This window comes from Podarcis vaucheri (genome assembly GCF_965113315.1).
Source record: "Podarcis vaucheri genome assembly, chromosome: 2".
NCBI classification, from domain to species: domain Eukaryota; kingdom Metazoa; phylum Chordata; class Lepidosauria; order Squamata; family Lacertidae; genus Podarcis; species Podarcis vaucheri.
The window spans coordinates 88,290,395-88,312,373 of NC_138760.1; the positions used below are offsets into that span (position 1 = coordinate 88,290,395).

The following is a 21,979-nucleotide window of genomic DNA, read 5'->3' on the forward strand; positions in this document are numbered from 1 at the left end:
ATAGCTAGAGTGGCTAATCTGCACAGTCCAATTACACCCCCGACTTCATTAGCTGTGGTGCAAGCAGGATCCTCAGGCTCCATGGCTGCAATAATTTGCCAGAGCAAAAACACTGGTACTTGGAAGACAACTGCTGCTTTTCTTGTTTTTAAGATGCTCCTGCCTAAAGAAATCAATGTATTACTAGTTAATCAAAAGATTCCAGGAAACAGAGCCTCTTACATTAGAAGATTACAGCACAATAAAAATGAAAACAGCAGCTTATCCTTCTCAAACAGGGAACGGCAAACGTTGCAATACAAGTTGTATGTGAAATGGTCATTCAGATATCGCAGCCTTTTTTCCAAGATTTTAGACTTGTTGCTAAAAATAGAAAAGAAAGGACATATATGTATATTTAATTTAAAATGTTGATCTAAATAAATAAACTTTCAGCATCCCCCACCCCCCCCAAAATTGGTTGAGGTCCAAAAAAATAGGGGTTGTCTTATACATGGGGGAGTGTTATACATGGAATAATATGGTACATGTGCTTAAAAATTGGCTTCAGTATTTCAAAACACAACAGAAATTAAAGAACTAAAGTTAGTAACTGCTCACCTGTCATGAATAGAGTTGATGTAAAGATTTACAAACCAACTGAGAGAATACTGGTACATAGGATCAATATTAGCCAGATCAGCAATACTAAAGAACAGTACAGATGAATGCTTTGCAATGGGTCTGTAGCCTTCTCGAGATTGTGCTATTTTAATTTCAGTTTTTTCTGCAATCTAAAGAGAATATATTTATTAGTAGAAACTAATAAAATGATGTCCAAATGTAGCACATGATATGGCACTTCCCCTTGTTTTCAATAAACAACAGTGTAGAAGGCTGGCCCTAAACCTTTTTTTCATTATATTTCCATACAGCAACGGTCCGTGCAATGTCAGTATAATGTCATGGCTTGTGCAGCAAGTCCTATGATCCGACTCCCACTGTGGGATGGAGTACCATGTATCCATGCTGTCAGGACCGGTCGTTGTCCTCTTCAGATCACCACACAAACGCTCTTTGTTCTTTTATAACTTTTTATTGCGTATTAACAAAACAATCTTATAAACGGTTCTTAACTATTATTCCACAGAGTCACTTATTTCAGATACCTTCTGAGCTCTGCTTCTGCCACTCTCAAAATGGCGAAGGCACCCTTCCCTTCGCTTTCCCACTCCTTTTTCTAACCTCCTGGCTACAGCTGGCTTGTATCTCCCCTCCTCTGAATCTGAGCTAGAACTTAACCCTTGCCTTTCCTGTGAACAGCCGATCCCTCCCTGTTGTTCCCTTCTATTAGATTCACTGCTCTCCTCCCCCCCTTGGGGAATGCTTTCTCCCTCTGACAAACTGGAAACTTCTAACTCTTCCCTGACACATGCAAAGCATATTGATGTGAATGAAGGACAGCTGGAATCAGGGATCAGAGGAACCAGATCCTTTACACCAGGGGAAGGAAAATGTTTTCACCCTGAGGGTCACGTTCCATTGTGGGCAAACTTTCAGGGGGCACATAACATGGAGGGTGGGATGAGATGCAAACGTGTTGAGCAATGGATGTGACTCTTGTCTTTATACAGTCACTCCAGCTATGACAAAACTAGAGGTTTTCAAACACACACACAAGCACCTATGGATGGGCAAACCTGTCAATTTCAGTTTCACTGTGTTTCTCACTTTGCCAATCTTAAGTTCAGTTCTCCACATTTCTACACCAGCTCTCAATTTTTAAAATTTATCAGCATTTTTGTGTGAATTTCTTCTAGCATAAACACTTTTGCCAAGCAAGTTTGCCTAGTATAATGTATTTCTGCATGCTATTTTGACCCCAAGACTGAGGTCTCCCACCCCTGCTTTGCATTATTTACATCAGCAGCATGAGAGCAGAAGTGACAACAGGTGAGGCTGCCTCCTTCACACTCCCCCACTGCCCTTGTTAATAGTGTTACAGGGTAAGGAGAATATGGGAACTGTAGTTTTCAAAATGACTCCTACAAGTTCTGAGTAGTAGTTCCAGTAATTCTCTGCACTCGATCATGCTGTTAGCCAGGGCAATAGAACAACAGAAGCAGAGTGAAAAAGTTCCTCTTTTTTTAGTATCTCCTGTTCCTATGTTTGTGCAGCCACCACTAACCTTAATGGAAGGAAGGAGTGTGATTTGGGAGTGCTGGGGGCAGTGATAACGCTTAGGGATGAGGAAGGACACAGAGATGCATGAGTGGGGCTTGCCAGGTATTCTTCTCCCACTCAGATTTTGATCTAAGTTGAAGAGGCTTGGGGCTCATGACAGAGGCAGGAGATCAAAGAACTCTGGGAGGCAGGCGCAGTCTCCGCAGTTTTTTTGGATTCACCAAGCAGTATCAGTCGTTGCACTTATCTAAAAAGGTAATTTCTACAAACCTGCCTACCTCCCTACCAGCTCTACCCATGTAAACTAAAGGTAAATAAATTTATGTTCACAATACAGTAACTGCAGGCCACACTAGAGTTGGGTCCCATTCTGGTCATCAGCAACCTATTAAAGCTACTTTTGAGACAGGGAAACGCTCTGTATTAGAGCAGCTGCTTTGTATGCAGAGAGGTTGTCCCTTTGGTCTGATTTGGGATAAGGCAGCTTTCTATGTTCTTGGTTTTACAGGTTCCTGAGGTTCAGCTCCAAGCCTGAGCTTGGATAACTTCACAAACTGCACCATTCATTTAATACAACGATCACTTACGAACCCTGAAGTTGCTTACCTGCTGTTTCTTTGTAATTTCATTAGACATTAGTTTGGCAGAGTCCAAAATCGTTATGGCACTTTCATCTTCTAAAATATTCCCTTCAGAAGACTGCAATGTTTCTAAAATCTTATTTTCTATATCTTTTAGTTGTTTTTTATTGCTGGCTGACTGGAGAATAAGAGCATTCCGTTCCTCCTCTAATTCTGGTCTAAAAAAAGGATATATATCAAATATTACATACTATGCTGGTTGCACAGGGAGGAGCCACACTCCACATTGAAGCCCATCACCTGCCACCCTTCAAAAATGCCCTGTGGAGAATACGAACATTTACCTTTCCTTTGCTACAACAATGCCTAGAAGCTGATCTTCAAGTCCTTCTGGAGTAATCATGAAGTTGAGTAAAGAAACCTTGGTAGCTAGTTCAGGCAAATAATGTGGATTTCTTAATTTGGTGGTAATATAAAATTTGAAATCAAAGGAATATTCAATAATTGTTTCACCAAGCCGAATGCAATCCATGCCCCCTAGAGTTGAAAAGACAAACATATTTAGTTGTTTTTCCCTATGCACAAAAATATATATATTCTGCAATCAAGCTTTCCTAATTGCAGAATAACATCCGAATCGTGCAGTGGAGAAATGCAGAGGAGCTAGGCAACATTCTGCATTGCTTTCCGAAAAGTCTGATGTTTATTTTAATTCAAGGGAGCTAAAACTAGAGAAATCATTTGATTTCTCCAAGTCTCAACATGAAGTCAAGTCATCTTCCTGTGGCTGTGTGACTTGAACAGTTAATGGGAACCCTGGGACCTAGGTGTCTAAAATCTGCCTACTTTCCTGCTTCAAGAGAAATTGTCAGCAGTGACCAGAACACCGAGCTGGAGGCTACAGTGCTGTTAAGGAGCCAGACCAGGTTCCTTGCTCTACCTAAGGCTGGTAATCAGGTCACACTGAACCTGAGACTGGCAGGCAGAAGACCACTGAACCAACTCTTACAGCACTATGGTCTCTAGAACCACAGCCAGAAACCCTCATAGACACCTTCCCTTGGGTCTGAGGAACTGAATGCCTTCCACAATGCCTCTCCTGCCCAACAGGACAGGGAGCATGCCAGGTGGGAGGCCCTGGAATGCAGAAATGCCTATCTTCAGATGTGAGGGTTGGCACTTTAAAAGAACAGTTCTCCATGAGGAGACAGAGCCTTGGAGAGAGAGACTGGAGGAAGAGCCTCAAAAGGACTCAGTGTGCTTCCAACCTTTGTTGGAGCAAGTAGCTCATCAGGCGTTGTCCTTGGTACTGCAGCAACAAACCTGCTTTTCTCTATGTGCTCTTCTGTAGCACCAGAATTAAACAGAAAGATGTATATATTTTTACTTCTCACATGGCCAGACTGGAGCCTTCATTGGTACAACACAAGGGAAGAGGAAGCAAACTACCTCCTTACTGCTATTAGTGTGTATTTTGGCGGCAATAAGCAAATGTTTCCCTCTTAGACGTTTTAAAACTGGTATAAATTACTTTGTAGGCATTCAGGAGAACCCAGATTTTGTGACTAAGCTGAGTCACTGGTGAAAGAGTGAGGCTTCTTATTTTTATTTAAAACTAGCAGAGTGTATGACAAGAATATCTGCACCTGCCAAAATATTATCCTTTATACAACTGTTTAAGGAAATTAAGTTTGGTCCTTCTTTAAAAAAGGTCCTTCTAACCCTCTTCACTTTGTAATTGTTGCTTAACAGAAGAGAGTGATCAAAGCAGCACAAAACGTTTCTGATTACTGTATATGCAGTATGGTAACTCGATCTTAAAGAAAATAGTATTAAGGTTCTTCTATTTCAATCTATTACTATACAAGACACTGCATGCAGACTATTTCATAAAATAAAGATCTAAACTCAAACATGCTTTCATGTATTACCTTCATCTGTTGCTATGCAGCAGTATTTAAGGAATAAAAAGAAAAGTATTACACAATGCAATAAAGTGTACAAGAAATATCCAATAAATACTCCAATATAGTTTGGAGATCATAATGATTTGTTGTACCTTGTTTAAAAGTTGATTTAAGAAGCAGAGGCTCCAGTGAAGGATCAATTTCTTCTCCAACATTTTCAAGCAGAAGTGGAGTTCCAAACTGAATGCAGTTTTCTAGAATTCTCATGTAGTCTGTGTCTGTGAATTTTATTACACTCAGCCTGTTCTCTTTTTCAGAATTTTTTATCCATTTATTTGCTTGACCCTGGGGATCAATCATTAACGGCCTGCAACATATCAGATTTTCATTTTTTTAAAAAAGAATGAATGCTTAATAATCAATTACTGCCTACAGCAATTTACTTTTTAAAAACACATTAGAATAGTAAGGTAAGGTAAAGGACCTCTTGACCGTTAAGTCCAGTTGAATTTGACTATGGGGTGCGGCACTCATCTCTGCTTTCAAGCCGAGAGAGCCAGCGTTGGTCTGCAGACAGCTTTTCTGGGTCATGTGGCCCGCATGACTAAACTTCTTCTGGTGCACGGGACTTCGTAATGAGTGCCAGAGCACATGGAAACACTATTTACCTTCCTGCCGCATTGGTACCTATTTATCTACTCATGGTGGTATGCTTTCGAACAGGATCTCAAAGGGAACTTTACAATAGAATCCACAGAATGGTTATATAACTGGAATCTCTGGATTCATAATCTGAATGAATTACTAGTTTATGACTACTGGGCTACACCTTTACAATATATTTTTTCCTCAGTCTCAGAAATTGATTTGGCATTTGAGTCAGTAACTCTTTTCCCCTTCAAAGCCTACAATTGTTTTAAACTACTAGCTAAAATAATAGCTGCAGTTTTCAGGCTTTCCCCTAATGCATCCAAATTTAACTTGCTTTGCCGCTATATGCACCTTTCTGCCTTTTTGATTCATAGGCAAACTGAGTGAAATGCAAACCAAATGCTTTTACCCTCTATGACATATATCATTGCTGAGGAGAATGTGATCAAAGTCAGCCTCTCTCTTCAGATACCCCATGAAGTTTGACGTAATATACAGTGGTGCCTCGCAAGACGAAAAGAATCAATTCTGTGATTCTCTTCGTCTAGCGGTTTTTTCCGTCTTGCGAAGCAAGCCCATTGAAGGATTAGCGGATTAGCGCTATTAGTGGCTTATCTGCTGATCGGATCAGCTGATAAGTGGCTTAGCGCTATTAGGGGCTTTTAGCTGCTTTTAGCGGCTTAGCTGCTGATCAGATCAGCTGATAAGCCGCTTAGCGGCTTAGAAAAAGGGGGGGAGGAGAAAAAACCCAGCAGGAACTCTTGCAAAGCAAGCCCATAGGAGATTCATTTTGCGAAGCACCTCCAAAATGGAAAACTCTTTCGGCTAGCGAGTTTTCCGTCTTGCGAGGCATTCGTCTTGCGGGGCACCACTGTATTTCCCCCATATTTTGTTTCATGTCATCAACAAAATAAATCTGACGTCAGGAATCACAAGACAGAGAAACTAGTAGGAGAACACTTCAGTCTCCCAGGACTTTCTATACAAGATCTCAAAGTAGCTGTCTTATTACAAAAGAATTTCAGAAACAGACTGGAAAGAGAAGTTGCTGAATTGCAACTTATTGCCAAACTTAAAACCATGGAGAGACCTGGTCTGAATAGAGACATTGGATTCTTATCTGATTATACATGATAAAGCTATTTTTAGCCATCTCACCCATTGCTTTTTCCTGTAAGACCAATTGCAGTCTTTAACAGTCGTCAACAGGTTTACCACACCTATCAGACAATCACCCATTCCCACCACCCTTCTGAGAAATACCTCTCCCCACCCTCTCACTACAGTGGTGCCCCGCAAGACGAATGCCTCGCAAGACGGAAAACTCGCTAGACGAAAGAGTTTTCCGTTTTGGAGGTGCTTCGCAAAACGAATTTCCTATGGGCTTGCTTCGCAAGACGACATTGTCTTGCGAGTTCCTGCTGGTTTCCCCCCCTCCCCCCTTTTTCTAAGCCGCTAAACCGCTAAACCGCTAAGCCGCTAAGCCGCTTATCAGCTGATCCGATCAGCAGATAAGCCGCTAAAAGCCGCTAATAGCGCTAATCCGCTAATCCTTCAATGGGCTTGCTTCGCAAGACGAAAAAACCGCTAGACAAAGAGAATCACAGAATGGATTCTTTTTGTCTTGCAAGGCACCACTGTATATATAAGGGACTGGTGACTTCTGTTTCAGTGTATCTGAAGAAGTGTGCATGCACACGAAAGCTCATACCAGTAACAAACTTAGTTGGTGTCTAAGGTGCTACTGGAAGGAATTCTTTTATTTTGTTTCGACTACGGCAGACCAACATGGCTACCTACCTATAACAATATTTTGCAACACACACACCCCCATCAATTTTGCTGCAAATGCCCAAGGACCCTCCATCATTACCGGCAGTTCCTTATTCCTGCTCTCTCCCTTGGTCCAAATTGACTGGCAGCTCATCCATACATGGGACATTCACTTTCCAATAGCAAAGACCACAGGCTCCTTGCTGTATAAAATACTGAACAAGATGGGCCAATCATCTGACTCAGTGTAAAGCAGCTTCCTATGTTCTATGTATTCAGGCTGTCATGATTATTTTTATTTTATGTACTTGACACTTTATATTCTCAAAAAGCAGTCAAATACATATTTAAATCATTTTGAAGACAATTTTGGCCATCATAAAAAGTATATTAGAAATCTGAATCAGCGTTATGGAAAGTATAAATATTACTGCAGTAATCTCATTTTAGTTTAGTTTAGCAAAATAATAGGTTTGCATTACCTACCAACGTCTAGAGTTGTTGACAATCACACCATTGTCTATAGAAAACTGATCTGTCGGAAGACCTGCAATATTCCAGGCTCTAATTTTTATTGGATCACCAAGTGTTTTACTCAGGGAGAAGCTCTCAGAACAAGGTATTTTTTTCTCCTGTAAAGACAAATAATTTTTTCCTTAATATCAAGTATTTATGAACAATTTATATAAAACCAGTTAATGGCTTGCACTGAACCTCAGTTTCTAGGAGGGCAGGTGACAGAAAATGAGGAAAGGACACAGCAGGCAATCACAAAAATATTTTTCCAAGTCACTACAATGAGTTATAACCAATTATGCATAGTAGGCTCTTGGCTCTAGTGGTGGCTTCTCTGAATGGTAAGGAAAAGGGCAATTTTCACAAAAACCCTTGCAGCCTTCCCTGGCACCACCTCCCACCATGTTTCAAAGGGTCCCCAACCACACTGGAGCAGTGGGGGGGGGGCACAGGAGGCTGAGGAAGAAAGAATATGCAAAAATTGGCTTCCCAGATTCCATTCACAGAAACACCTGCTGAACTGAAGAGACGTCTAAGAATGGAGAATTAGCTGAATGCAACCCAACTTTTAAGAATATGTTCTGGCTAATAAGCTCTTAGAGGGTATTTCTTGGGTTGGGATTGTTTTGTTTTTGGCTAAAGCCACAAAACCACATTAAAATGCCTGAAACCTACTTGAATGTGTTTCCCTGGACTGACAAGAGTGCAGTGGCGTAGCGTGGGTTGTCAGCACCCGGGGCAAGGCAAGTAATTTACGCCCCCTAACCCGTGGATTTGCGCCCCCTAACCCTAACCCCCAGATGTTGCGCCCAGTGCGGCCGGCCCCCCCTGCACCCCCCACGCTACGCCACTGCAAGAGTGGTCCAGGAAGTGGGGATCCTTGCATACAACTTGGCCACACATTCTTGAAAGCTGCTGACTTTTCCTCCAGTTATTTATATCGTTTCCATCTGTCAATCACACTCCTAGCAAAAGTATATCCAAACACTTCAGATAACACTAAATCAACAAGAAAGCAAATTGAGAGACAAAGGATCAGGCCATGTGTCCCATTATGTTGTATTCAATGTTAGTCCTTCTTACAGTAGACCCTCTGAAATAAATGGACCTAAATTAGTCATGCTCATTCTTTTTAATGGATCTACTCAAAAAAGAACTAGCAATGGATGCAACTCAATGGGCAAGATTCAACTAACAAGTCCTGCTAGCAGAAGCCTGCTCATAGACTTCTACAAGCACAACAGGACTTTCCCCCCATCACCTCTACCTCCCCGCCCCCAAATTGACTCAAGGAGTATTGGGGAAGCCCCCAAAACAGTACATGGAAGAAAGAGAGGGAGAGGACATTCCACCTGGCAAGCTGAAATGTTTGCACTAATGTAACAATTACCATAGTGCTACACTGAACTCCTATCAAAGCCATCAATAATTATTTAATTCCATTAATTTAAAAATCCCCATAATCAACAAAATACATTTCACTGTTCCCTGACCTGTACATAGATATGAGATCTACTGAAAGAGCAAGCACTAGGAGAGGACTTTGTTCTGGAGATACTTTAACACAGAGGTTTTCAACTTTTATGGGTCCACGGCTGCCTCAACCAACTACATTCTTTCTGCGGCACCCCTGTGGGACTCAGAAGCCCAGTTGTGTCACCCCTTGCCTGCAGAGCTGGCAGCCTGTCACCCTTTTTCAAGCACCCTCCCTTGTGGAGTCTTCCCTCAGCCTCCTCTCTTCTCCCCTCTCCTTGGGAGTCCTCTGGGCAGCCGCAGCTGATGCCCCTGGTCTTTGAGCTGCTTCCCCTGCCCCAAAGGGAAGTGTGTCCTCTTACTGCCCCACAGGGGGCTGGGAAGCACCCCCTGGGCAGCCCCAGAGGCATCATTCAGCTGGGGAGCTTGTAGCCAGGGCTGCTGCAACAAGCAGCCGTGCAAGCCTTTGGGAGGCAGAGACATGAGAGGGCATCAGAGGAGGGAGGGAAGGAAAGAGGGACAGAGGCCAGTGTTGTCTGCGGCATCCTGACCATCATTCAAGGCACCCCAGGGTGCCACGGCACACTGGATGAAAACTACTACTTTCACACAATCTTACTTTACATAGCTTGCTCCAATCTTTTGCACACTCTTGTCGAAATCCAGAAGTGAAAGCACCCAGATAAGCTATCACTCCCGCTGATATCAAGACATCTCCTGTCAAATTATCATATGTGTTTTGAAGGTCGTTTGCTGCATTAGACCACCTAGGGGAAAACACAATATTAAATTAGGTAAAAAAAAAGGCCTATTTCATCAGCATTTATTCCAGTTACATGGGAACTGTTATAAGAATTAAAAGTGGCATTTGTATCTTATTTAAAAATCATGTTGTATGTTATTTAAACAATTGAAATACAGATAATGTTTGGGGACATTTTTTATTTATATAAGCTAACTTTTTCATTTCAAAATGTTTCTGTGTATTCTACTAAATATAATTTATTTTATACAACATGTGTGTCTTAAATCTAGTTCTTGCTAGAATGTATTTTCATCTGACCTTGATTTTTCTCCACCAAGTCCTCCAATAAGCTTTTCTGCTCTTTCCAGCTTTTTAGCACACAAGTCCACCTGAAATTCTAGGCGAGCTTTTTCTTCAGTTTTCTCAACAAAGGTTTGTTGCAATGCTTCCAAACGGTCTTCAACCGCTTGAAGTTCAGCTCTTTTCTGATTAAGTAATGCCATCGTTTGTGCCAACGACTGTTGTGCTTCTGCTAAACGGGCTTTCTTAGGAGCAACCACCTATTAGATACATTTAATAAAATTTTACTAAATTTTACTAAGGGTGATAAAGTAATATAAAATGAATCTAGAAAAGTACATGAAATCAGTGTATCTGGGTGGGATTTACTCTCAGGTAAGTGGGTACATTGCTTGCTTCCATGCACCAGGCATTTGGTTAAGACTTGTGCCCTAAGAAAAATTAAGTTTTCTTTTTTAGCTAGTTTACAAGTCTGCCCCCCCCTCTACATTTAAATTTTCTGCAAACTCTGGTTACACTGGAACTAAATTCAATGTTACTTTTTAATTTCATGCTGCACCTTGGGCCTTTTTCAGCCAGATGCCTATTATGGCAAATGTATACTGGTAAAAAAAAATCATATGCAGGATTTTAAGGGGTTTTGGCAGCTAACTGGTCAGTGTGTTGTTTCCTTCTGTTTGTCTATTTGCCACTTTTGTATCCCTCCCCTCAGAGAATATATGGGCTTTCCAACCAGCTTTCCATTCAGCACTGGCAAGACTGAGATCTACTCACCCTCAGTGGCAGAGGTGTGGCGGGCGTGCTGGGGTGTGGGGCTTTGGCCTGGGTGCATTTTCTGGAAGGGGCACAACCAGGCACCCCCACAACAGACTCCAGCGTGCGAGGGAGCTACCCAGAAAGCTTCCTTGTGCCCAGACGCAGCTCCGCTTCAGCTCTGCTTCCAGGTCACGTCTGACCCAGGCCAGAATGGAGAGTCGGCAGCAGAGAGCTGCCGCCTCTCTCCCTGGCTGAGCTGTGTTGCGCAAAGCTCCACCATGGTGGAGAGAAGCTGCCAGCTGTGACAGCTCCACCCCAAATCAACCCTGACCCAGGGGAAGAGAGACTGCAGGCATGCGAGGTACCCAGCTACAGCACCTCCATCCATGGGTCAAGCCTGACCTGAGGAACAGAGAGACCTGTTGCTTCTTCGCACCCAATGGAGAGAAGAGGGTAGGTGGCTATGCTGCCACTCACTCTGCTGGACTGTGGCATGCAAGTGTACCCCCTGCACTGTTTTGCAAGGAGAGCCACAAGGGGCTCCTTCTGCATCACACCCCTCCCAGGGGCGCATCCCGCCCTGGGCAGCATTTCTTTACGCTCCACCACTGCTCAGTAGTAGAATCTTTCAGACATTTTCAGCCCATTCTAGGGTTAGTACACTATGACTTGCAAAGGATAAGACAAATCACTGAGGATAAGTCTATCCATGGCTGGTAACCACTATATTTAGATGCAGTATACATCAGATGTGTATGTGAGTATCCTAGAGGATAAATTAGCATTATGTAATAATTTTCAGTGTTGAAAAAAAATAAGGTAAATAAGCATACCTTTGCTACTCTGTCATAAACTTCCATTGCCATAATCCATTTACATAAACCTTCTGCTGCTGAGGATGCTTTAGCCACTTTAGGGGGATCAAACTCAGGATTAGTTAGATATTCAGCACGAATCTTCTGCATCACAGATACCTATATGAAAAATACATTACATACAGTTGAATATAAATTTATATTTAGGATTCAGTAATTCAGTTTCTGCTAATGCATGCACCAAGGGAGTATATGCACAGCCACACTTCCGCTTGTCCCATCTTTCCCAAGAGCTTTTTTAGTTGCCCTGCTGTTTCCCCAGGAAGACCCACTGTTTACCACATTATTTATGTATGCAACCACGGCGGCTCAAATTTTGCTAGCCCAAAGATGGAAAGTGAGCGAGATCCCTAGTAAGGAAGATTCGCAACTTAAGATGATAGAATCTGTGGAAGCAGCAGGTTTAACTTATATAATAAGAGAGCAAGAAGAATCTTTATTTAAAGAGGAGTGGAAAGTTTTTGCTGAATATTTAAAAAATAATTGTGTACAATTAAACGCTGGCAGCATTTAGATATATTCAACAGTATGGTAAATATTTGAAGGATGTAAAATGGAGAAACAATTAGATTGGGTATAGTAAAATACAGTGGTACCCCGCAAGACGAATGCCTCGCAAGACGGAAAACCCGCAAGACGAAAGGGTTTTCTGTTTTGGAGGCGCTTCGCAAGACGAATTTCCCTATGGGCTTGCATCGCAAGACGAAAGCCCATAGGGAAATGCTGGCGGTCAGGAGCAAAGACTTTCGCCCACAGCCGGCCTTCAGAAGAGGACCTCTTCTGAAGGCCGGCGGGGGGCAAAAGTCTTTGCTCCCCCCTGCCTGCCTCCCCCCCGCCTGCCCCGGGCGATCTTAAAATGCTGGCGGGCGGGAGCGAAGCGTTCGCTGCCGACCCCCAGCATTTTAAAATCTCCCCGTGTCCTGGGAAGATTTTAAAATGCTGGGGGTCGGCAGCGCTTCGCTCCCCACCCCCAGCATTTTAAAACGCTGTTCCGAAGTGGGGCGGGGGGGGGTCGGGAACACCTGGCCCCGCCGCCCCACTTCGGAAAGCTGTTCCGAAGTGGGGCGGGGGGCGGGGACACCCGGCCCCGCCGCCCCACTTCGGAAAGCTCTTCCGAAGTGGGGCGGGGACACCCGGCCCCGCCGCCCCACTTCGGAAAGCTCTTCCGAAGTGGGGAGGGGGGTCGGGGACACCCGGCCCCGCCGCCCCACTTCGGAAAGCTCTTCCGAAGTGGGGAGGGGGGTCGGGGACACCCGGCCCCGCCGCCCCACTTCGGAAAGCTCTTCCGAAGTGGGGAGGGGGGTCGGGGACACCCGGCCCCGCCGCCCCACTTCGGAAAGCTCTTCCGAAGTGGGGAGGGGGGTCGGGGACACCCGGCCCCGCCGCCCCACTTCGGAAAGCTCTTCCGAAGTGGGGCGGGGGGTCGGGGACACCCGGCCCCGCCGCCCCACTTCGGAAAGCTGTTCCGAAGTGGGGAGGGGGGTCGGGAACACCCGGCCCCGCTGCCCCACTTCGGAAAGCTGTTCCGAAGTGGGGAGGGGGGTCGGGAACACCCGGCCCCGCCGCCCCACTTCGGAAAGCTGTTCCGAAGTGGGGAGGGGGGTCGGGAACACCCGGCCCCGCCGCCCCACTTCGGAAAGCTGTTCCGAAGTGGGGCGGGGGGCGGGGACACCCGGCCCCGCCGCCCCACTTCGGAAAGCTCTTCCGAAGTGGGGAGGGGGGTCGGGAACACCCGGCCCCGCCGGCCCCACCGCCCCACTTCGGAAAGCTCTTCCGAAGTGGGGAGGGGGGGCGGGAACACCTGGCCCCGCCGCCCCACTTCGGAAAGCTGTTCCGAAGTGGGGCGGGGGGTCGGGAACACCTTCTGAAGGCGGGCAGGGGGCGAAAGTCTTTGTCCCCCCCGCCTGCCTTCCCAGGGGCTTTTAAATCGCCCCGGACAGCGGAGAAGTCCTCCGCTGTCCGGAGCGATTTTAAAATGCCGCCTGCCAGCATTTTAAGATAGCCCCGCACAGCGGAGAAGTCCTCCGCTGTCCCAGGGTTTTTTAAAATGCTGGGGGTGGGAAGAAAAGCCCTTGTCCCCCCCCCAGCCTTCAGAAGAGGTCTGAAGGTGGTTTCCCTAGGAACGCATTAATTGATTTTCAACGCATTCCTATGGGAAACCGTGCATCGCAAGACGAAAAAACCGCAAGACGAAGAGAATTGCGGAACGAATTAATTTCGTCTTGCGAGGCACCACTGTATGCAGTGATGATAGATAAGTAAAATGAACTATGAAAGGGGAAGGAGGGAAGTCAATTGTTACATGGTATTATGCAAAATGTTTATTTTGAGATGTATAAACTGAAAAAAATATTTTAAAATTTATTAAAAAAAACTGGAAGGAAGGAAACCACTTTCACATTGACTCTCTAGCAAATAAGAACATACATATGAAACTTACTGGAATGTTATCCTTGTCATACTCTCTCAGATCTCTTAAAAAATTCATGTCACCCAAAAGTTTTTTGCTAGGTCCCCAGTAGTCTAAAATCTTTAAAAGAAAGTTAAAGCAGTATGTAAAATATTTCAACACAAAAGAAAATAAGAAAATACAAAAGATTCTAAAGAGCTATTCAGATATTAATTAACAATCTAATTCACATTTTTCATGAGATTTTGAGCAGTATGATGGAAGCTGAAGCTTCCTGCATGAGGAAGTAAAACTTCCATGCTTGAAGATCAAAAATATTCCCCTTGTACATCCTAGGAATTTTGTAATTAGATATTTGTTGTGCTACTGTCAGCCTTTTTACCTTTCCTCCAATCCCTGAAGGATCTGCAACTTTTTCAGGTTTTATGTCCTTCATGACACAGATGGCAGCCATAACAAGTTTAACACCAGATGGTGGATTCTTCATTGATTTCACAATTGTAATATCTGAAGGCTAGAATGAAATAGATTGTTGACTTCTATTACAGTATATAATGCTTTAAAACATGATATATTACAACAAAATCAGTCTTCTTGTTGAATTTTTCACCTATATCTAGGATTTACCTAATAATATGATCAGTCAACACATAACATTTATGTGACTTATTTATAAGTCAGCATATAGCAGCTGGAATCTTTAGAAATCCACGGTCCAATTAATTCATTTTTATCTTCATATATTAAAATATGAGAAGGTAAAAGAGTAAAGCTAAGCTGAACCCTTTACAAGAAGTTAACTCTACAAATTGCTGATACATTAATCACCTGGACTTGTATGGGGAAAAGCCCCATTCACTCTGATAGGAACTTCCCTATCACCACCACCATCATCATGCAAACAACAGGCCTGGATGGCAATATCTGATCCGGACAGCAGGGACCAAAGGGTTAAAGTCCCCTATCCCACACACCAGTGTCCTGAACAAGAATGGAATCTTCATGCTGATTATGTGGGGGAGAAAAAAATCTTGTATTCAAGGGCAAACCTAGTGATTAACATAACCTGCAGTTTGACTCTGACTGGCAGTGGCTCTCCAGGGCTTTAGGGAGAGGTTTTTCCAATCACAGGCTAAATGTCAGGGAATGAAAATGGGACCTTCTACGTGCAAAGTATGTACTCTACTGCTAAGCTTTGGGACCTCCCCTTCAATTCATCCATATCAAAATAATGCTATTCCAGGTCACGCTCTTATTCTATTTATTTAACTTGCCTTCAGTGTATCAAGTGCAGACAATGCTGCCTCTAGGGCTGGAATGGCCTCTGCAAGATCACTTTCACATTCATTCTTCAGTGCTGTGGCTTCTGTTGCTTTTTCTGTAGCAAGCTCTTCATCTATTTTTACAGTTTTGCTTTTTGCTTCAACTTCTGCAGATTCTTTCTCAATTATCTAAAGAAAGAAGACATGAAATGAAATGTTCCATGTAGTAGAATAGTCCTGTAGAGCTCCATCAGATTTCTTTGTTAATTTATTCAGAAAAGCTATTATTTTAGAAAAGATGAATTGATGTTATAAAGGAGAACTTTACATAAAATTCTAAGCCCTGCTTCCAGTCAGCTGATATTATACAACTAGAGGCACACTTTGTAGTTACATCCTCCCTGGGGTGCAGTGTGGTAGAGTGAAATTATTACAAAAAGGGCTGCAGCTGATATTTCAATAAAAGTGCATGTGTGTGTAGAAATCTAGACCTAGCCTGTTAATTAACAAATAGCATACTGGATTGCAACTGGCCTGAAATAAAGCAAACTGGACATTCCCCAGCTGCCCTTTGCTAGATGCCCAGTTAAGCTACACCAGCAACATCTAGACCACTGTGTGCACTGCAGCATTGACACATCTTTAGGAGCAGAAACATTACCTTCATCATATTTGCATTGTCCACTTTAGCCTGCTCCAACTTAGGCTGCAAATCAACTAATTCTTGCTTCATTTCACCAACCTAAAATGAAGAGCAATTTTCCATGAGTTGCTTTAAAGTATGGCAAGTGGGGGGAAAGATAAATGAAGCATTTAAATGTGTCATTAAGAAATACTTAGGGGGAAGTCCCACTGAACGCAATGGGCCTTACTTCTGAACAAACATTGGATAGTGCCATAAGCAAAGTATTATAAGGCAACATGATTGATTGATTGATTGATTGATTGATTCATTTCAAAGATTTTTAGACTTGTTTACATTTAAATATCCAAACAGTTACCAAAAAAAAAGAAGAGAGTACAGAATATAATATGCTCTAAAGATAGAATAAAACTAATTTCAACACAATCAACAAGTTTTAGGAGTGAAACACAGAGCACACAGAAACAAATAAATGAAACACAGAGCACACAGAAACAAATAAATGAAACACAGAGCACACAGAAACAAATAAATGAAAACAAAGGGCAAAACAAACCAGGCTACCGGCTGTGTTTTCTCTAAGTTGTGGTTTGTTTTAGTGCAACTATGGTTGCACCACACTTCCTGAGCCTCACCCCTTCCTTCTTGCTCTTGTTAAGCATGAGCAACAATCTGTTTTGGGAAGTCTGGGAAGCTGCAGCGCCCCACCCACATCTCCTCACCACCCTTCTGGATAGTTGGGATTCTGAACTACACTGGAGAGAATAGTACCAGTGTTTCTGACCAGCATCAGAGAAATAGTATGGCATGGTTTGGCTGTTGCCCAGAGCAGCTGAAAAGCTGCAAGGACATAGTAATTAGGGTGATGATGTGTTGAGCTTATGCCAATACTTGAACAAATCACAGCTTCACACTACATGAAAACCAGGCATGGGTAAGCAACCTTAGTTACAATGGACATACCTGAGATTCAGCGAAAGCTAGTTTATCTAAGCCATTAGTATATCTTTTCTTTGCTTTCATTACATTATCTCGGTTCTGAGTTAAAAGTTGTTGGAAGGAAGCAATAAGTTCAAGATAGGAGGTAGGAGTAACGTAATTATGCCGTCCCAATTGGTTCAAAAATCTGTGGAATAAGAAAGAAGTACTGCACTCTACCAGGTAATAAAAAGGAAGGATCTATTTGTTTCATTGAGCATCTGATATTACCTGAATATTTGTCAAACTTTGCAAGGTTATGATACTAAATGCTTTTTCAGACAATCAATTTTTTTCTAGAAATGCAGTTGTGTTACTTACTGATTGTGCAATTTCCAAGTTTCTTCCTCCCCCCCCCCCTTAAATCTGCAAGGCTTCCTCTTCCCTTGAGTAAGCCTATCTCCTGCTCTTTATTACTAGTGGGGTAAAAATTTTTTTCAGTTTTGAATAAGGATGGTGAGACTGTTGTACAAAGACAATCTGGGAAAGCTATAACAAAATGACTCACTAGCAGTGCTCGCTTCGGCAGCACATATACTAAAATGACTCACTAGCAAAACCTATTCCATTAGTTTAGCTAAGGGTCAATCTAGATATGACATGGATGATCTGTGAACAGAATCTTGTGTTGCTGTTTTTTAATTTATTCTCTATTCCTACCTGAGGTGGTGCATGAGAGAAGCAAACATGTTGGCCCATTTACCTGATTTATCCCCCTATGAAGCTGAGATTTGCAATGCAGAGGAAAATACACAAATATCATGTGTGCGTAAGAGAGGGCGAGATCTAGATCAGGAATATGGGGAGGAGGGAGGCAACACTTCAGCATCATAGTCTTTATCTGAATCTCTCCATCTCTTTGCTTAAAAAAAATGCAAGAGATCCCATTGACACATTTCATGCTTCTTCTAATTTGATCCTGAGTTGAGGATGAGGCTCTTGCTACTCAAGTCTATTTACTCTGGGTAAATTCAATTCATATAAATGAGATAATCTAAAGCTGGCTTACAGAAGGTGTTCTAGCATGACTTCTAAAATATTTTGTTTATTTCTGTAATAAATTTTAATTTTGTTTAGCAATATTATGTTAATATTATTGATCAGAAACATAAAAAGACTTTTCTCTACCCTTCTAGTATTTCCCTCCCCCCCCCTTTATTTACAACAGCTTGCTTTATGAATGTATTTTAAAAAGACCACCTTTCAGAAAGGGACAACACGGAAGTATGGAAGTGTTTACAGATGGGAACAGCTTCCTGACGTTCATTGTCTGTGAGCTCAAGCCTTTCCAAAAATTTAATAGCCACACGTTCAAGAGCATCTTCAGGCCATGGCTGGAAAACATAAGAATAGAAACATTACTTGTGATATTCTCTTCATTATTAAGCATAGCACAGCATATTTGAGTATGTCCCCAGCAGCAGTTCTTCATGAAATCTGCTGCTAGCAGTTTGGGAAAGGAGGAATGGTTCATATTATTTTCCTGCAAGTCAATGTCTGCACTCCACTTTCTGGATTTCTTATTCCCCTGACAAACATGCTGCAGCAGTCAACACAAATCTTCTTTTTCTAGTACCACCTTACCCCTTCAACCAACATCCCCTACTGCCTTTTCCTGCCTGCATCCTAGTTTTTCTGTGTATTTCCAGGCATATTTTAAGAACAACTCTTACATAGGTTTTAACCTCTTCTAAACTTAGCCTACTATATGCATGCTGTTTATTGATTTTAAGATTTTTCGTAAACATGCTAATTCCCTTTTGATATAATCAGATTTACTTCTGATTTATCTCTGTTGTCTGTGTTAACTCTTGGGGTGCCAAACTCTGGAGTGCATCCAACTCTCATCAGCAAAAGACCCCCAGAGTTGAATGTCAGATTGCCTGTGAATGGCACACTTTATAATACAAACCAGTGTGCTTTGAGACAATTTGCTGTGGAGGGAGTTTTTAGTTTTTTGCTTTTACAAAAGCAGCCTTACATTTATAGCACAAGTTCCCCTCAATTCACTCTGACCTGGTAACAGATGTACATGGTACTTACAAAGCTGGATTACTCTCTATGGGAGGAGGCATACGTAATTCTTGCAACGTGAGAGAACATGTAAGAGAGGCGAAAGCAAGCTTCCATAGGCCAGACTATATTGAGGAAGCTATATTGAAGTCTCAGTACATAGTTTAAGTACCTGGAACCAGTCAATAGTACAGCAGTTGATGAGAGATGGGAACTGTCTCAGTCGGTTGCGAAAAGCATCTCCTATTGGGCTGAAGGCTACCACAACATGCAAATTGTCTTTGCAGCGGTTCACAAAGAAAGCAAATAAAGCCAAGGGACTGAGCTCTTCATGCTTACTGCCTGCCTGGGCTACTGCACGAACACCCTAAAGGATAATAAATGTACCAAAAAGAATTACAAAAATTCTAAAACGTGATTCTGAAAAGTAATAAAAAATAAGTAGTATAATCTATGCAGGATAAGGCGAAGAAATTATATTTCTAATTGTGAGTTAGGTATCAGCAATCTTTGTTAATATGCAAGAAAATCATGCCTGTTAAACTAGTTTATAAGAGCTCCTAATCAGGTGTAATGACCTCATTATGAGCATAAGAAATATTCCTCTTTAATGCTTAATCTTTAAAAGGGAAATAGCACATAGCAATTAAAAATAATCAGCTACTCGTGTGAGAAAAGCAGATGGTTCTACTCAGCCAAGTCCTTCTTAAAAATATCCATTGAAATTAATAGTTTGAACTGAATTCTAAGCAGTAGGTTTACATATTTTTTAAAAAGCAATGTTTAATTGTAACATTATACTTTACGAGAAGTAGTAAATTATGCATTTCTCATCATAGTACCTCCATAACTTCTTGCTTTTCATCAGCTGCAAAAAGGTTGGGGACTTCTCCAGTGTTAAGCACACTATCAACATCTTCTAAAAATCCTTCTTCCTTAATTTGTGTGTCTGTGATCAGAAATACAGTCTTCAAGCCCTTCACACCAGCACTCCTCAAAAGATTCTAAAAGCAACAACAAATATTTAAGTACAATAAATGTACTTAAATGTATTCAATAAATGCTTGCATTTTTAAAAAATTATTCCTGGGTGCACATCCTAATGAAATGTGTTGCGTACGCCTAGGCTAGGTGTACAGAAATGTTTGATTTGTGTAAAAAACGGAACAGTGAAATGAGAAGTTGATTGGTAAATCTTCTGATGGTGATGGTTGGTCCTCTTCCCTGCTGCAAGAATCACTTGTCTTTTGAGTGGAAAGGACATCCCAGTTACCTTCCAGGAGAAGAGCAAGAGCTGTGGGGAGGTTTATTCCCTTCAAGCAGAAGTTCATAGTTATGAATGGTTTTTAACTCCCTGGCTTTAAGAAGTTTAATTCTTTCCTTTACTGTTCTGTTCAGGACAGGAGTTGCTGGAACAAGTTGCTCTTGCATTTAATCCCCTTTTAATAGCACTCAGGTTCGGGACTGGTGATACAACATAGGAAACTGGTATGTAAACTCCACTCCTCACACTGTACTGCTCAGATTGGAGTCCACCCCCACTCTTTTCCCACAACCAATTCATTCTTCCTGCTAGAAATCACTTTGGGTAGAAAGGGAGACTGCATCTTCCTGCGAGTTTTCCTAGGCTCCCAACTTGTAAAGTTACAGTTCGCATCCAATAAATAAGACAGCATTGAGCAATATAAAGCTTATTGATTCCAGACTAACGCCAGCATATATAAATCTTTACCTTCAGATCGTCCCTCCACTCATTCATTCCATAGCTCTTAGAGATCTCTGGTTGGAATATATTCATTTTTGCCATAGATGTAGCTAAACGCGTCATGGACTGACGCCCACTTCCTCCCATTCCAACAAGTAAGGCATTACCTCCTGACTGCTTGAGCACACGGCATATGCGAGACAAATGTTCTAGCACATACCTATCACAAAAAATATATACATCGTTATTAAAAACAAAGATCACAAAACTAGTGCTTTTAGTTATACAGACTCCCAGAGGGTATTCTCATTTGTCTCACTCTTTGGATAATCCCTCACCTTGGCTTAAGTGGGCAGCACTAACACTTTGCTATAGTTCATGGGCATAGCTAGGATTTATGTTGGGGGGGGGGCAGAATCTCAGTTAGTTACCGTATTTTTTGCACCATAACACTCACTTTTTTCCTCCTAGAAAGTAAGGGGAAATGTCTGTGCGTGTTATGGAGCGAATGCCTGCGGGTGGGGGGGGGATCTGCTGCAGTCGTGAGCAGAGGATCCATGGTTAATAATAATAATAATAATAATAAATTTTATTTATATCCCGCCCTCCCCAGCCGAAGCCGGGCTCAGGGCGGCTAACAACAATAAAACAGTACAAAGGTACAACATAAACAACATTCTAAAATCATTCATTATAAAAATTAATTAATTCAAGCCACTAGCAACCATTGGGCCAGAGCTCTGCGAAGATTGCCGAGGGAGGGAGTCAGGCTGTGCCCTGGCCAAAGGCCTGGTGGAACAGCTCTGTCTTGCAGGCCCTGCGGAAGGATGTCAAGTCCCGCAGGGCCCTGGTCTCTTGTGACAGAGTGTTCCACCAGATCGGAGCCACAGCCGAAAAAGCCCTGGCTCTAGTTGAGGCCAGCCTAACTTCTCTGTGGCCTGGGACCTTCAAGATGTTTTTATTTGAAGACCGTAGGTTTCTCTGTGGGGCATACCAGGAGAGGCGGTCCCGTAGGTACGAGGGTCCTAGGCCATATAGGGCTTTAAAGGTTAAAACCAGCACCTTAAACCTGATCCTGTACTCCACCGGGAGCCAGTGCAGCTGGTATAGCACCGGGTGAATGTGATCTCGCAGCGAAGACCTCGTAAGGAGTCTCGCTGCAGCATTCTGCACCCGCTGGAGTTTCTGGGTCAGTCTCAAGGGCAGCCCCACGTAGAGCGAGTTACAA

At 42.7% G+C, this 21,979-nt stretch overlaps 1 protein-coding gene across 2 annotated transcripts in view; it reads right to left on the bottom strand.

Annotated features, from left to right (window-relative positions):
• The window catches only part of DNAH12 (dynein axonemal heavy chain 12), a 107,459-nt gene that overhangs the window by 19,437 nt on the left and 66,043 nt on the right, over positions 1-21,979 (bottom strand). The window contains exons 43-60 of one of the 2 annotated variants that reach the window (XM_082209106.1): positions 20,779-20,971; positions 19,889-20,050; positions 19,219-19,413; positions 18,234-18,367; positions 17,019-17,181; positions 16,074-16,154; positions 15,425-15,601; positions 14,533-14,664; positions 14,181-14,270; positions 11,699-11,839; positions 10,128-10,369; positions 9,684-9,831; positions 7,562-7,707; positions 4,804-5,018; positions 3,089-3,281; positions 2,770-2,962; positions 601-773; positions 223-363 (exon numbers count right to left, since the gene is read on the bottom strand). In XM_082209106.1, coding sequence (XP_082065232.1) covers positions 223-363; positions 601-773; positions 2,770-2,962; positions 3,089-3,281; positions 4,804-5,018; positions 7,562-7,707; positions 9,684-9,831; positions 10,128-10,369; positions 11,699-11,839; positions 14,181-14,270; positions 14,533-14,664; positions 15,425-15,601; positions 16,074-16,154; positions 17,019-17,181; positions 18,234-18,367; positions 19,219-19,413; positions 19,889-20,050; positions 20,779-20,971 — 2,919 coding nt within the window. The remainder of the gene's footprint in view (positions 1-222; positions 364-600; positions 774-2,769; positions 2,963-3,088; positions 3,282-4,803; positions 5,019-7,561; positions 7,708-9,683; positions 9,832-10,127; positions 10,370-11,698; positions 11,840-14,180; positions 14,271-14,532; positions 14,665-15,424; positions 15,602-16,073; positions 16,155-17,018; positions 17,182-18,233; positions 18,368-19,218; positions 19,414-19,888; positions 20,051-20,778; positions 20,972-21,979) is intronic. The other variant, XM_082209107.1, reaches the window with a different exon arrangement.